Source organism: Pseudorca crassidens, chromosome 11 (genome assembly GCF_039906515.1).
Source record: "Pseudorca crassidens isolate mPseCra1 chromosome 11, mPseCra1.hap1, whole genome shotgun sequence".
Taxonomy (NCBI): Eukaryota; Metazoa; Chordata; class Mammalia; order Artiodactyla; family Delphinidae; genus Pseudorca; species Pseudorca crassidens.
This window is the reverse complement of record NC_090306.1, coordinates 72,216,145-72,233,525: the sequence shown is the minus strand read 5'-3', so window position 1 is coordinate 72,233,525 and position 17,381 is coordinate 72,216,145. Positions and strand designations below refer to the sequence as shown.

General features: G+C 34.2%; 1 protein-coding gene across 1 annotated transcript in view; it reads right to left on the bottom strand.

Annotated features, from left to right (window-relative positions):
* Positions 1 to 17,381, bottom strand: part of LRRIQ1 (leucine rich repeats and IQ motif containing 1) — a 173,725-nt gene that overhangs the window by 82,535 nt on the left and 73,809 nt on the right. Inside the window, exons 14-17 of the mRNA XM_067698708.1 lie at positions 11,735 to 11,911; positions 9,352 to 9,801; positions 6,450 to 6,660; positions 192 to 311 (exon numbers count right to left, since the gene is read on the bottom strand). Of these exons, the coding sequence (XP_067554809.1) occupies positions 192 to 311; positions 6,450 to 6,660; positions 9,352 to 9,801; positions 11,735 to 11,911 (958 nt within the window). The remainder of the gene's footprint in view (positions 1 to 191; positions 312 to 6,449; positions 6,661 to 9,351; positions 9,802 to 11,734; positions 11,912 to 17,381) is intronic.

The following is a 17,381-nucleotide window of genomic DNA, read 5'->3' as shown; positions in this document are numbered from 1 at the left end:
TACACACTGTACAAGCTTGTATCATAAATGAAGATGTTAAAAAATTAGAAGCATACTTTTTCAAGTGCAACTTGAAAAAAGATCTATAACACAGTGTTAAAAGGATGAAAACCTTAGAAAAAGGTTTAGCTCCAAAATAGTATACTAAAATATTTTAAGACCAATATCTATATGTTGTAGTTGGCACTTACTTCATCAAATGTAAAATCTTCTAAATCTATTTCTTCGTATTCTTCTTCAGATTCTTCATTCTTAAGAGCCTCTAGAGCTGTTGTCAGTTTCTTTCGCAAAAGAAAGCCCTTCCAAACTGCCTAAACAAAAATTTAAAGCATGTTATACAAGGTTATAGATCAAACTCCAAACCAGATTCTCTGTGTTATCCCATTAGGAAGATAAAACATCTTAGACCTTAGTTTAATGGCTCAATAATCTGTTTTTTGAACTTTATGTGACATTTAAAACTGGAAGATAAATTAAATGACTGCTTGTGTCTAAAGCTCTGAATCTCAGGAGATTTTCCTTGTGGTAAGCAGAAAAGAATCTTTAAAACTCCCTCAACTGCACATGTAGGTCAACCAATCAATTATCTGACAATTCCTCTGGGACCCATTCTAAATTAAGTAGAAAGAGATACAGAGGAAAACCAATTTTGCTAATTTTCAAATGATTATGTATAAAATAAACTAACACTCATTTAGGAAAACTTCAACATATATAAATGGCCATATTAGAGACTTAGTATCCTGGTCCATAACAATTAACTAATTTCATCTTTAAATAAACAAAGCACATAATAATAGAATTAAAAACATTCAGATTCCTCAATAATCTTGGAGGAATCTTGGAGCTTTCCTAACTATAATTCCAAGAACACTGGAGTTTTTAAAAAATTAGTATCTGTATACACTGCTAGGGAGTAAGCTCCAGGATATATAGTAAGTGTAAAACACAGGTAGAAATGTGTATTGCATGCCTCCATTTATCTATGAAAATCCATATAAAATATACAATAAACAATATACATTATATAAACTTATATATTTAAATATATGTGGTTGCTAATATTTAAAAAGTGAAAGCATAAAGCATAAAATTAATTTTAAAAATTATTACCTATAGAGATAGAAAACAGTAGAAGCCAGATGTCTCTGAATATACACCTTGCTTAGATTTGATTTTGGAACTGTGCACATGCTTAATAAAATTGTAAAACAAATAAATATGAAGTAAAAGAAACTCCCCCCAAAAATGTAAAAATATATTTTGTGCTACGGGCATAACCACACAGAAGGTATTTAAAGTGACTTTAAAATAGATTTATTTGACTACATTCCTAGTGAAATACAATCAAAAGATAAATTTAACTACAAAAGTTACCTTAAATATGTTTTAGTAACCATACTGCAAGCAATAATACTGGTATTGTTATTCTGAAAAATATATATATTGAGAAGAGAAATATACAAACATATAATGGTCAGAACATATATGACAATAGAAGTCACACACAATCTGTCAATCAGCCTAGGAAGCCAAACCACACCTCTGCAACAATTAGCCAAGAGTGGTTAAGACTTGGTCAATGACTGCTAGCTTCTCTATTTTTTGTCCCTACTTCTAACTCAGGACCAATTGGACCAACCAGAGATAGGCAAATATGCTTCCCAAACCAATCACATAAGATGCCCCACTTCTAATTGGGCATGTGTGTGTGTGTGTGTGTGTGTGTGTGTACGTGTGTGTGTGCACACATGCACATACATAGTGGAAACAATCAAGGGCTGCACAAATGAGAAAAAACAGACTATAGCAAGGGAGTCAGCCACCATCACTTGCCTTTGGCATAGACTCAAAGGCAGGGAAGGGAGTAGGATAAATGTATATACATTTATATACAGCGATGAACACATGATTGTCACATACTAGACACACATTAAATATTATTTTCCCAATTTCCTTGTCCCTTTGTTTTTAACAATTCTATTTACTTCTTAGTTTATCAAATAAGAAAATAGTGTGATATTAAACATCACATAAAGTTCAAAAACTATAACTAAATTTTAACCAGTTTTGTCTCTAAAAATGATTTTCAGTATAGAAATAGTATTCCATTATTTTGTAACTTGCTATGAATAAATAACTTTCCAAGAGAGTTCAAAACTCTTTCTGAGGAGAAAGGATGTCAATATGAATCAAGAACTTGAACAGTATTAAATGGTAGAAACAGAAGAGAGGACATCTTTGTGTGATGAGGAACATTATTAAAAGTATTGCCTGAGAAAGTGGCCTTCCTCTTTTTAACTTACCCATTATGGAGAGTACCATCAAAGAGTACCATAATAAAGCTCTTTGCCTGCTTTATTAGTCTCATGTAGCTGGGTTGTTATTATAGACCTGGGTATGTCATGTACTGTGGGTGAGTGGCATATGCAAGCTAGCTACCTTAGAGGAAAACAAACTATTTTTCTTTTCCCCCTTTTGTCTTGGTTTGTTTGGGCTGCAATAACAAAAATACCATAGACTTGGTGGCTTAAACAACAAACGTTTATTTCTCCCAGTTCTGGAGGAGGCTAAGGAGTCTAAGACCAAGTCATTGACAGATTTATTGTCTGGTGAGAGCAAGGTTCCTGGTTCATAGATGGCTGTCTTCTCACTGTGTACTCACATGGTAGAAGGAACTAGAGAGCTCTCAGGGGTCTCTTCTATAAGGGCACTAATCCCATTCATGGGGGCTCCACCATCATGACATATTCACCTCCAAAAGGCCCCACCTCCAAATATCATCACATTGGGGATTAAGTTTCAACTTATGAATGTTGTGGAGAACATAAGCATTCAGTCAATAGCACCCTTCATTTTGGAATTTTTTTTTAAACTCCTCTCTCTTTTGATTGCTTTATCCAGTATTTATGCTCCCTTGGTTCCTTGCTACCTTTCAAAATGCTTTCTCTCTACATGGCAAATGGGCCTGTGACTTATTCCTGCTAGGGAGGTACCCTTCATATCCTTTCTTCCCCAACCCTGTCCTAACAAGGTTCTAAACGTTAGGGAAACATGCTTTCCTTCCCTTGATTCTTTTTTGCTAGGTCATCTTCTCTACCTCGGTTATCCCTCCTCCACCCCACCCCCCTTTTTCTTACACCAGTGTAATTATAAGATATCAAGATTAGGTGCAGACCTAGGGGAAAGAGAGTATAAAGGGAATTCTTTAATACAGACCTTCAACGACAAGAGCAAAAGGACTGACTCATCATGGCTCACAATGGATCCAGCCTAACTTATCAGGGATATGACTTCTGCAAAGCTCTAAACTGTAATACACAGTATATATTTTTCTGGTGTGACATGTATAGATACCTCCCTCATGAATCTGTGTAGGATCAGGAATTAAAGTCCCAGCCACCTCTGTTCAGTTTATGGGAAATAAAGGTAATATAAATGTGTAATAAGTAATGTTCAGATTCTTCTTCTAAGTCATTTATTCATGTCAAGGTTTCAATTTTTCTCCCAGCCATCCATCTATGATTAATTCCTCTTTCTCACACATTCAAATCAATTCCCTGGTCAGAGTCCTATCTATATTAGACATATCCAACATCTTTTTCTTCTCTAACTACCACCAACTCCCAATCCCAGAACATACTCATACCATACACTTGTTTCTTGCTAAAATTGTTCACACATCTCTGCCCATGTTTCTCCTACATTCTCTTAATATTCTAGTCCTTACGGTAGACTAGCTGTACTATAACTTATTATTCCAGTAATGTGAAATCCTATGTTCTTTTATTCCTACTATCTTTTGTACCTGGAATTCCATTCTCTTACATATTTACATTGAGCCCTATTTCTCAAGCTGTATCTTATATCCTTAATATTAGTTAGGGTAAGCTAAGCGCTATAAAAATATATCCAGAAATGTACAATAATTCAAAACTAATTAATTTCACGATCACATAACAAGCATTGAGAGTGAAAACAAGACAACTGGCGTCAGTTTAACATAAAGTGATTCAGATATCCAGGCTTTGCAACTCTGCAATCCCAAGAGACAGCATCCAAGGATGCCCTAAAGGCTGTCTTCACTTCAGCCAACCAGAAAGGGAAAAGAATATGAAAGAATGTTTGTGGGAGGTTTTATGGGCCAGACATGAAGTGGTGCACATATTTTTCATTTACTCAGAAAAAAAGGGCCATATTAAAAAGTGCAAGGAAAGCTGGAATATCTAGGCTGGCAGTATGCTAGGAAGAGGAGAATGTGGGTTTTGGTGAGCACAGAGCAGTCTCCACCACATCCTTCATGAAATCTTCATTTTGCTCCTTCTAAAGCCTGGGCTCTTTCTACCATATCATGCTCTGCTCTCCCGGATGGTTAGACAGTCTAGAAGTCATATTTTTAAGATGAATAGTTTAAGAAACTAGATTGTACTCAGGAGAAGAGAAAATGAAGTTGAGTTGACTTCAATGATTTTAAGTATAATACCATGATGTACCTCAGAAGAGACTTGTTCTAAGTTGCAAAGAAAGGCTGAATTATGCTTACATTTGTTACAGAGACAAACTTAACAAAAGGACATTCAACAGATATATGTCACTGAGCTAGACTATTTCATAAAGTAATGAACTTCTCTTTATTGAATAGAATGAAGCAAAAGTTTAATATCTATTTACCATCAATGCTGAAAAATGTATTGCTCATCCACTCATGACAGGCGGAAGTTTGGATTGCATGACATTTTCATTCCTCATGCAGCAGAATAGTATTTTGAGACAGTAACTGAGGTTCCTTTCTTTTCCTCAGAGTTTCCTTGAATCCACTGACCTCCCTCCACTCCCAACCCATTCAGGCATCAGTAACAGCTTTGTCTATGCATTGCCCTTAGGAATACAGTCCAGACAAATTAAGTCAACTGAAATACTAAATATATTCATTAGAACCATAGCAAAGATAATTCTCTTAAAAAACTATGGCTTTAATAACAAAACCCAGAAACTTAATTTTAAGGCTATTTTTCCAGTTGCTTATGCCAATACCTTATAGGCATCCCTGACTCCTCTCTGTCTTTCAAAGACCACATCCCCATGTACTAATATCATCAGGTCTACCTTCAAAGTATATACGTATACCCTCAAGATAAATCAACATATATTTGGGAATGTGATTTTCTTACCACTTCTTCTGCAATACTCTGGTCCATGCTACCAAAATCTACACTTTGGATTACTGCAATAGCCTCCCAATTTTGCTGCTCCTACTATTGCCTTCCTATATTATAATCACAACATAAAGGAAACTTGGTCATGTGAGTCCTTTGCTCAGATTCCTGTAATATCTTCCCATGTCATTCAGAGTAAAAGCCAAAGTCTTTACAATGATTTAGGATTTATAAGTCCTACTCTTCTCCCCTTCACCCCTCTTCAGTCACACAGTTTCTTACTGCTCTATAAACACTGTGGGTATGCTCCTAAATCAGTGCCTTTGAATCTGATATTCCTCTGCCTGGAATATTCTTCCCCGAGATACCCAATGGCTTATCTCCTGCTGCAATGTCACCTTTCCTGGTCTTCCACATCCATCCTGTCTAAAATGATTAATTTTCCTTAGATACTCCTATCCCGCTTTTCCTGATTTATTTTTCCCCTTAGTACTTATCACAATCTAACATACTTACCTTATTTATCTGCACATCCCAACATGTAAGCTAGTAAAATTTTTGTGCCAAGTAATAGTTACTAAATGAATGAATAAAGGGAAACACTATATTTTTTTTTAGTTACTATCATTCAATTCAGGTGTAGTACCATGAATTTCCAGACTTTATTTTATGTATTTATTTAACCCACCAGGACATAAACTCCATGAGGGAAGAGATCTTGCATGCTTTGTTCTTAGTTAAATTTCTTGAACCTAAAATAGTGCTTGACAAACAGTACGTTCTAAAAATTATTTGATCAGTGAATAAATAAAAGGATAAATGTGATCAGATTGAACTTCATTTTGAAATCTGATCTTGGTGAGGTTCTGAATTTTCAAGTTAAATGGATATTTGAAGGACTTTAACAATTATTTTAGTAGATTTTTAAACATGCTTCTAGAAATAGCTATAGATTAGGCCAAGAGAGACCTGCTTTGACTAATCAAATGTTAGCATATGTGGCAAATGCCACATCTGAGCAGAAGTTTTGATATGATTGTGTGGTTCAGCTTGACCCTCAGTCATAAGAACAGTATTTACAAATTATAGACTACTCCTTAAGCCTAGATACTCAGCAGAAGCAAAGCCAACCTGCGGCTAACCAGCAGCCTACATATCACATGAATAAGAAATAAATCCATGTATTTGTAAATGGCTAAGATTCAGGGATTGCCTGTTATACAGAATAACCCAGTGAAAGATAACTAATACATCTCTCATAATTAATTATTTCACCCAAAGATTAAAAGTAACCTGAATAAGAATAGCAGCCTTCTCCCTCTGTTCTTGGATGTTCACAGTATTTTTTATTTCTTCTTTCTTTAAAATAATTTGGTTTTCAATGCAGGAATTTGACTGGGATGTCAGGGGTCCTATTGCAGCAGGATGTAGCTTTATAGAGAAATGAATCTGTCTGCGCACAGTGTAACCACGCCAGCATGCCTGAATTATCATAGCTGCCATACTATTAAGAGGAGAAAAAAAAATATTTTTAGTACCCATAAATATACAGTTGTAGTTAAGAGGTCCTCATAAGATATATTTATTTGTAAACATAGACTATATAAAGTATTATTTAAAAATAAGACCCGTTCTTTTATTTAACTATAGTCATAGAAGTAAAAACCTTAAAATCTGAAGGAGAGAAATGGGCCAGTAACTTAGAGAGGGGATATGAGTACTAGGGATTTTTGTTTCTTTTAAGGAGGAAGATATTATCGAGATTTTGTATGATAGTAAGGATCCTGAACCAGTAGAAAGGGGGGAAAATGATGATGCAAAAGGGGGAAAAATATAGGAGTCAGTTGGCAAGAGAGGATGGGATCCTGTTCACAGCAGAGAGACTAAGTTTTGAGAGGAAGAAGAGCCCCCGTTCTCTCTAAGAGAAAGGACCCATCAGGTCTGCTAGCTTCACTTTCCTATCTGCCCATGGACAAATACTTAAGTCATTCTCTTATAAGCCCAGTAGTAAATGCTAACATTTTTTCCAGCCTACATCTATTTACCAATTTCTGGCACTGAATCAATCAACACTGTGTTTTTCCCACATCCCCATAAGCTGCCCAGCAACATTACCAAAATTTGAATAATAATGTACATTGATTGTAAGTGGGTTCTCAGCTTGCTTAATCATTTAATTCTTCATCATTGGATGGAAAGGAAAAGAATTTTCCTTTCCCACATAGATTGTTGCAGAAATATTATCAAGGTACAAGGTATAGTCAAAGTGCTAACTACTGGCTTAATTGTTCTTCAAATCTTTGGGTTTAGTTTTAAAAGGCATATCAAGGAGAAGTGATTCATGTATATTCACCTTTTCCAGGCTCCCTTGAAAAAGTTTTCAATAATTTTATAATTGCCAAGCCCAAAGAAATTTTTTCATTCCTCATACTAGTGAGTTTAAGGCAAAATGGAATTAAGTGATAAACTGCCAGACATCACCTTATATATATTTTTTTCTCATAGGAATATATTTGTGGGAAATTAGAAAGGAATGATGTAACCATTTTCTATTGTTATTAATAATGTCATCATCATCATCACCATTTTACCTAAAGCTTGTGGAAGGCTTCAATCTATTTTGCTATGAATTGAAGTTAGTGGATAAATTTTTTTCTGGTTTAAGATAATCTACTCGTATTCCTTATAGGAAAAAAAATCATGCTTCAACAAATCATTTCCTCCTCCTAGGGTAAACAGAACTTAATAAACTTTGCTATGGAATTAATTCACATTTGGTCATTCAACCATTAATTCATTCCTTCATCTTTTGAACAAAACTGAGTTAAAGAATTTGAAAAAGAATAGATATATGTATAACTGAATCACTTTGCTGTACACCTGAAACTAACAGAACATTTTAAATCAACTATGCTCCAATATAAAATAATTTTTTTTTTTAAAAATAAAAAAAGAGTTAAGGAATTTAAGACACTATAATATGTATTTGGGTGATAAAGAAAAAGATCTGAAAACATATTTGCAATGCATAGCTGGTAAAGAATGAAAGGTCTGTAAGAAAACACATTTAACCTGAGACAGCATCTTATATTTCTCTACAGATACATACAAGTTTCACTGACTGTAACTGTGAATTTCTTGTAAAGCTGGCCAGTCATTTAGTGCTTGAATTCCTCAGCTCACTAACAGCAAAATTTCCCGCGGAAGAAAATAAAAAGGTAGATGAGGGATATTTTCCTCAGTGACACTAACAACAGGATGCTTTCCACCACACAGAAAGCCAGGAGAGCAGGTAAAGAAGCTGACTTTAGGGCTTCCTAAATATAAGGTGCTCTCCATATTGGGAAAAACAGCTCGTATTACTACTATCATCATCATCATCTTTTATCTAGTAAAAATAATGATGATAAAAATACCCTTAGCATAGGAACACATGTAAATTATGCTTAGGAAACGCCTAGACAACTGACAGTGAATCCTCCTGAAACACTGAATGGCAAGGTTCAGCAAGTGGGTATACATTTTCTTTTCCTTTTATTCTTTAGGTCTTTGGTTTGTCTATATTTTCAGTTCCTCATCCTTCCTTATTATTATCATTTGGCTATTTTATTTATCATGAATTAAAAAGTTCTAAATGTTGTTTATCTGAAATTTCAGTAGGAAATGTCTGGAGTATTTAGAGCTAACGAGATTCAAATAGGCAATGTCTAGGGTACCCTGGCTAATACTATCCCAAAATATACCAATGTACCCTGGCATGCTGAATATTTTAAGCTCAAGGAATTTGAGAAAAGGCATGTGCAGGAAGGATTTTCTGACTTTCCCTGGAAGCATGTCATAAGACCCTCATGTGAGAGGTCTTTATAGTATTTTAAGAATAATGGGATTATTTTATTTCTTCTTAAAAATTCATTTTAATTATTTAGAGATTAGAAGGCAGAAAAAATAATTTCACAGTTACTCATTTTAAATTAAATAATACTAGTTAATTAAATCAGAACCTGCCAAATTTCAACCAAATTGATCTGCACTGTAATTAATAATTTGTGCATATCATAAAAACATAAGGGAATTAACATGAAATATAATAGTGATTGAAATCCTTTACCAAATTATTATTTGGTAACAATGACTAAGATTATCCATAAAAGTAATAAAATACAACTGTAAAAGAAAAATGATCTATAAATCTTACATTTTTTCATGATGTTCAGTATTCTGGCAGTTCTTCAATAGAGACCTTGTCATTACTGTTTCCATGAATGGTATTCTTTTGGTGAGGAAACTGCTTGCCTTGCTGTCTTCTCTTTTCTGGCCTACTATTTTTTCCTGATTTCTTCCTTTAGTATCTTCACATAAGGAGGGGTTGGTTAGTGAGGAATGACTAGAGCCAGAGTCCATCCATTTCTCAGAAATACCTGGTGAGTCCAGTTTATGTTCATTTGCATAAGAGTAAAGGACTCTATTTTGCAGTATGCTGTCACTGTTTGTAGGAGGCAAATGATTTTTCTGGGCTTCTGATTCCTCTCTCTTGGTGATACTTACATCTCCATGTTCATGTGCATATCGACAATCATTACTAAGTGTCATCAATTTCTTGAAATAATGGCAGAGATTTTCTGCAGCATCCAACGTGAATATATTTCTGAGCAAATAAATAATGAGGATGTTTAATAAGAAGAATTATATCAGCAAATATTAACACTTATACAGATTTTGAAAATATCCCTGTGTGGCCTGACATATTAAATTTTACTACAAAATTCATTAAAAACTTATTTCTGATTGTTTATATAAAAATTTATCTTATTTCTCACAATATGTGAAAATATTTGTTTACTTAATTTCAATCCATTAATCCAGACAAAACGTCTGGAAGTTTTAGAATCATTTTTATCCTAGGTAGCTTTGGTACAAATGAATGAGAAAAATCCATGCTTTTACTGCCATAAGCATGAGAAATGATGGCTGACTAAATTTGGAGAAGTTACTTATGAAACAAGTTAAAAGTACTTTGTACATTGACTTTTGCCATGCAAAATATTTGTATTGGACTTTTAAACAAATAAGTTATATCATGGGAAAGTTTTTATTCCCATTTTTCTCTGGAAAAAAAATCCATTGCAAAGAGAATTCAAATACTTTAAGACGTAAATGCTTGTGATTCTCTTGAACAGTTGTTGGATTTAGCTATACCAAACAAAATGAAAGTTATAATTATTTCCTAAAATATAGACACCTCGTATGTTTACAAATGTAGACATTAGCCTAGGTTCTTCCAATATATTTTGATATTTTGTATTTCATTCATTTTGTTGGTGAATAATGCAGAAAAGGTTCAGTTCAACATTGGATGTCAACTGTTTATGGTTAAGTGTTGAATTCACCACCATTTATGATCAAACATAAAAAATACAGTCTATTTCCAATTCTCAAGTAAAACTTTCATTTAACAATAAATTCTCCCAAAGAATTGTAAATCTAAATTTCAACGTAAGGGGTGTCAAGAGTCACCTTTACATAAAAATTGTAGATTACTATACATACACAAGGAGATATCAATTTAGATTTACAAAAAGATAACTGTAAATAACCTTAGTTTTTGCTAAAAGTAAACATTATCTATAAGAATTGGAATTATTTTTAAAGCTGTGAGATTTACTTATAATATGAATAGGCTATATTTAAAAACATTTAAATAGAAAAACCAACTCTTACATAGTATGAGCATGTACGAAAGTACAAATAGCAAAAATTTAATATGTAATTTAGTAATTAAATTTAGACATTTGGAAGCACATAACTGTTCCATTTATAAGGCAGAATTATCATAAGTAAAATAATTTTCCTTTTTCACTTGTGTCTTTTTGGAGCAGTATAAATTAGGAAATACAGTTTTAAAAAGATCAATTGTAATTAATTCATAGTAATGCATTCAGAATTCAGGGTGGGGAATGGGAAGTTCTCTTTCTTTGATATATTTTTAGGACTTTGCTCTCAGCCTCTGTCCTCTGAATGTGTGCACATGTTGACTGCTTTTCTCCACTGTGCTCCCATAATACCTTAATACACAAATATATGTGAAATATGATTCCTTATATAATAAATATACATAATAAATATCATATGTTTTATAAAACTTGCCTTGCTCCATTGTAACTATTTATTTAGCTAATTTTGTCTTAATGAAACCGTGAATTCTTTGAGGGTAAAGTGTAATATTTAGCTTATTATATGTCTTGCCCATCAATAATTGTTGAAAAATGTATGACTGATTAATTGAATGAACAGCTGAATGAATGTTTGCATCTTTTCTTGAAGCTATCCTCATGCTTTCATCTATTTTCATCTAATTTTAGCTTTTAAATTATATTCTAAATTACGTTCAAAATACATATTAATACATTTCAAATAATAAAAAGTGATGCCCAGAAGTTCTTCTCTAAAGAGACAATATCATTAAAACACGCTGTACTAGTACAAAAGAGTAGCATTGTATTGATCAAAATAATTTTTAATCACATGTATAAATTGCATTATATCTATTAATTATGACCAGGAGGAAATAACACTCTTACCTTTCTCCAGTATATTTTTTGGCTAGTAAGTTAAATTCTCTAATCTGGGACTGACAAAGTACCAGGAAACGCTCTAATTCTAGTTCATAGTGCTCTTCAGTGTGACTTTCTGAATAAGAGGTTAGCATTTCACCATTGAGGATTTTTACAGCAGGTAATATTTTAAGTAGAGAATCCCTATCGAAAACAGGAAAAAAATTAATAATTTTGAAAAGGAGAGTTTATATCTAAAATAAACATATGCCTATTACTTAAATAATATAAATACAGAGTATATCTCTGAAACTTATTGATTTTGTAGAGAAAATTATACTGTTACATTTTTTAGAAAAAATTATTGTATCATGTCATGTACAAAGTTTTAGAGATCTTGACACACATTTAACCATTTTCTTCTTTTTTTTCTTTAGAATTTTATTTTATTTATTTTTTTATACAGCAGGTTATTAGTTACCCATTTTATACATATGAGTGTATATATGTCAATCCCAGTCTCCCAACTCATCACACCACCACCCCCACCCTCACCACTTTCACCGCTTGGTGTCCACACATTTGATCTCTGCATCTGTGTCTCAATTTCTGCCCTGCAAACTGGTTCATCTCTACCATTTTTCTAGGTTCCACATATATGCGTTAATATACGATATTTGTTTTCCTCTTCCTGACTTACTTCACGCTATATGACAGTCTTTAGATCCATCCCGTCTCTACAAATGACCTAATTTCATTCCTTTTTATGGCTGAGTAATATTCCATTGTATATATGTACCACATCTTCTTTATCCATCCATTTGTCGATGGGCATTTGGGTTGCTTCCATGTCCTGGCTATTGTAAATAGTGCTGCAATGAACATAGGACTGCATGTGTCTTTTTGAATTATGGTTTTCTCTGGGTATATACCCAGTAGTGGGATTGCTGGGTCATATGGTAATTCTATTTTAAGTTTTTTAAGGAACCTCCATACTATTCTCCATAGTGGCTGTATCAATTTACATTCCCACCAACAGTGCAACAGGGTTCCCTTTTCTCCACACCCTCTCCAGCATTTGTTGTTTGTAGATTTTCTGATGATCCCCATTCAAACTGGTATGAGGTGATTCCTCATTGTAGTTTTGATTTGCATTTCTCTAATAGTTAGTGATGTTGAGCAGCTTTTCATGTGCTTCTTGGCCATCTGTATGTCTTCCTTGGAGAAATGTCTATTTAGGTCTTCAACCCATTTTTGGATTGGGTTGTTTGCTTTTTCAATATTGAGCTGCATGACCTGTTTTTATATTTTGGAGATTCATCCTTTGTCCATTGGTTCATTTGCAAATATTTTCTCCCATTCTGAGGGCTGTCTTTTTGTCTTGTTTATAGTTTCCTTTGCTGTGCAGAAACTGTTAAGTTTCATTAGGTCCCATTTGTTTAGTTTTGTTTTTATTTCCATTAATCTAGGAGGTGGATCAAAAAAGATCTTGCTGTGATTTATGTCAAAGAGTGTTCTTCCTAAGTTTTCCTCTAAGAATTTTATAGTGTCTGGACTTACATTTAGGTCTCTAATCCATTTTGAGTTTATTTTTGTGTATGGTGTTAGGGAGTGTTCTAATTCCATTCTTTCACATGTAGCTGTCCAGTTCTCCCAGCACCACTTATTGAAGAGACTGTCTTTTCTCCATTGTATATCCTTGCCTCCTTTGTCATACATTAGTTGACCATAGGTGCATGGGTTTATCTCTGTGCTTTCTATCTTGTTCCATTGATCGATATTTCTGTTTTTGTGTCAGTACCATATTGTCTTGATTACCGTAGCTTTGTAGTATAGCCTAAAGTCTGGAAGCCTGATTCCTCCAGTTCCGTTTTTTCCCTCAAGACCACTTTGGCTATTCGGTGTCTTTTGTGTCCCTATACAAATTTTAAGATTTTTTGTTTTAGTTCTGTAAAAAATGCCATTGGTAATTTGATAGGGATTGCACTGAATCTGTAGATTGCTTGGGTAGTATAGTCATTTTCACAATATTGATTCTTCCAATACAAGAACATGGTATATCTCTCCATCAGTTTGTATCATCTTTAATTTCATTCATCAGTGTCATATAGTTTTCTGCATACAGGTCTTTTGTTTCCTTAGGTAGGTTTATTCCTAGGTATTTTATTCTTTTTGTTGCAATGGTAAATGGGAGTGTTTCCTTAATTTCTCTTTCAAATTTTTCATCATTAGTGCATAGGAATGCAAGAGATTTCTGTGCATTAATTTTGTATCCTGCTACTTTACCAAATTCATTGATTAGCTCTAGTAGTTTTCTGGTGACATTGTTAGGATTCTCTATATATAGTATCATGTCATCTGCACACAGTGACAGTTTTACTTCTTCTTTTCCAATTTGTATTCCTTTTATTTTTTTCTCTTCTTTGATTGCCGTGGCTAGGACTTCCAAAACTATGTTGAATAATACTGGTGAGAGTGGACATCCTTGTCTTATTCCCAATCTTAGAGGAAATGCTTTCAGTTTTTTACCATTGAGAATGATGTTTGTTGTGGGTGTGTCATATATGGCCTTTATTATGTTGAGGTAGGTTCCCTCTATGCCCACTTTCTGGAGAGTTTTTATCATAAATGGGTGTTGAATTTTGTCAAGCTTTTTTTTCAGCTATTGAGATGATCATATGGTTTTCTTCTTCAATTTGTTAATATGGTGTATCCCTTTGATTGGTTTTCGTATACTGAAGAATCCTTGCATCCCTGGGATAAATCCCACTTGATGATGGTGTATGATCCTTTTTTTTTTTTAACATCTTTATTGGAGTATAATTGCTTTACAATGGCATGTTAGTTTCTGTTTTATAACAAAGTGAATCAGTTATACATATACATATGTTCCCATACCTCTTCCTTCTTGCATCTCCCTCCCTCCCACCCTCCCTATCCCACCCCTAGGTGGTCACAAAGCACCGAGCTGATCTCCCTGTGCTATGCAGCTGCTTCCCACTAGCTATCTATTTTACGTTTGGTAGTGTATATATGTCCATGCCACTCTCTCGCTTTGTCACAGCTTACCCTTCCCCCTCCCCATATCCTCAAGTCCATTCTCTAGGAGGTCTGTGTCTTTATTCCTGTCTTATCCCTAGGTTCTTCATAACATTTTTTTTTCTTAAATTCCCTATATATGTGTTAGCAGACGGTATTTGTCTTTCTCTTTCTGACTTACTTCACTCTGTATGACAGACTCTAGGTCCACCCACCTCATTACAAATAGCTCAATTTCATTTCTTTTTATGGCTGAGTAATATTCCATTGTATATATGTGCCACATCTTCTTTATCCATTCATCCGATGATGGACACTTAGGTTGTTTCCATCTCTGGGCGACTGTAAATAGAGCTGCAGTGAACATTTTGGTACATGACTCTTTTTGAATTATGGTTTTCTCAGGGTATATGCCCAGTAGTGGGATTGCTGGGTCTTATGGTAGTTCTATTTGTAGTTTTTTAAGGAACCTCCATACTGTTCTCCATAATGTGTTGTTGGATTCTCTGCTAATAATCTGTTGAGGATTTTTGAGTGTATATTCATCAGTGATACTGGTCTGTAATTTTCTTTTTTTGTAATATCTTTGTCTGGTTTTGATATCAGGGTGATGATGGCCTCATAGAATGAGTTTGTTGGTGTTTTTCCTCTGCAATTTTTTGGAAGAGTTTGAGAAGAATGGGTGTTAGCTCCTCTCTAAATGTTTGGTAGAAATCACCTGTGAAGCCATCTGGTCCTGGACTTTTGTTTCTTGGAAGATTTTTCATAACAGTTTCAATTTCATTACTTGTGATTGGTCTGTTCATATTTTCTATTTCTTCCTGGTTCAGTCTTGGAAGGTTATACCTTTCTAAGCATTTGTCCATTTCTTCCAGGTTGTCCATTTTATTGGCATAGAGTTACTTGTAGTAGTCTCTTAGGATGCTTTGTATTTCTGCGGTGTCTGTTGTAACTTCTCCTGTTTCATTTCTAATTCTAATGATTTGAGTCCTCTCCTGCTTTTTCTTGATGAATCTGGCTAATGGTTTATCAATTTTGTTTATCTTCTCAAAGAACCAGCTTTTAGTTTCATTGATATTTGCTATTATTTTCTTTGTTTCTATTTCATTTATTTCTGCTCTGATCTTTATGATTTCTTTCCTTCTACTAACTTTGCGTTTTGTTTGTTCTTTTAGCTGTAAGGTTAGATTGTTTATTTGAGATGTTTGCTGTTTCTTGAGGTAGGATTTTATTGCTATAAACTTCCCTCTTAGGACTGCTTATGCTGCATCCCATAGGTTTTGGATCATCGTGTTTTCATTGTCATTTTTTCTAGGTATTTTTTGATTTCTGCTTTGATTTCTTCAGTGATCTCTTGGTTATTTAGTAACGTATTGTTTAGCCTCCATGTGTTTGTGTTTTTTACGTTTTTTTTCCCTGTAATTGATTTCTAATCTCATAGTGTTGTGGTCAGAAAAGATGCTTGATATGATTTCGATTTTCTTAAATTTACTGAGGCTTGATTTGTGACCCAAGATGTGATCAATCCTGGAGAATGTTCCGTGCGCACTTGAGTAGAAAGTGTAATCTGCTGATTTTGGATGGAATGTCCTATAAATATCAATTAAATCTATCTGGTCTATTGTGCCATTTAAAGCTTGTGTTTCCTTATTAATTTTCTGTTTGGATGATCTGCCCATTGGTGTGAGGTGTTAAAGTCCCCCACTATTATTGTGTTACTGTTGATTTCCTCTTTTATAGCTGTTAGCAGTTGTCTTATGTATTGAGGTGCTCCTATGTTGGGTGCATATATATTTATAATTGTTATAGCTTCTTCTTGGATTGATCCTTTGATCATTATGTAGTGTCCCTCCTTGTCTCTTGTAACATTCTTTATTTTAACATCTATTTTATCTGATATGAGTATTGTTACTCCAGCTTTCTTTTGATTTCCATTTGCATGGAATATCTTTTTCCATCCCCTCACTTTCAGTTTGTATGTGTCCCTAGGTCTGAATTGGGTCTCTTGTAGACAGCATATATATGGGTCTTGGTTTTGTATTCATTCAGCGAGCCTGTGTCTTTTGGTTGGAGCATTTAATCCATTCACATTTAAGGTAATTATCGATACGTATGTTCCTATGACCATTTTCTTAATTATTATGGGTTTTTTTTTTTGTAGGTCCTTTTCTTCTCTTGTGTTTCCCACTTAGAGGAGTTCCTTTAGCATTTGTTGTAGACCAAGTTTGGTGGTGCTGAATTCTCTTAGCTTTTGCTTGTCTGTAAAGCTTTTGATTTCTCCATCGAATCTGAATGAGATCATTGCCAGGTAGAGTTATCTTGGTTGTAGTTTCTTCCCTTTCACCACTTTAAATATGTCATGCCACTCCCTTCTGGCTTGTAGAGTTTCTGCTGAGAAGTCAGCTGTTAACCTTATGGGAGTTCCCTTGTATGTTATTTGTCATTTTTCCTTTGCTACTTTCAATAATTTTTCTTTTTCTTTAATTTTTCTCAGTTTGATTACTATGTGTCTCAGCATGTTTCTCCTTGGGTTTATCCTGCCCGGGACTCGCTGTGATTCCTGGAGTTGGGGGGCTCTTTCCTTTCCCATGTTAGGGAAGTTTTCGACTATAATCTCTTCTAATATTTTCTCAGG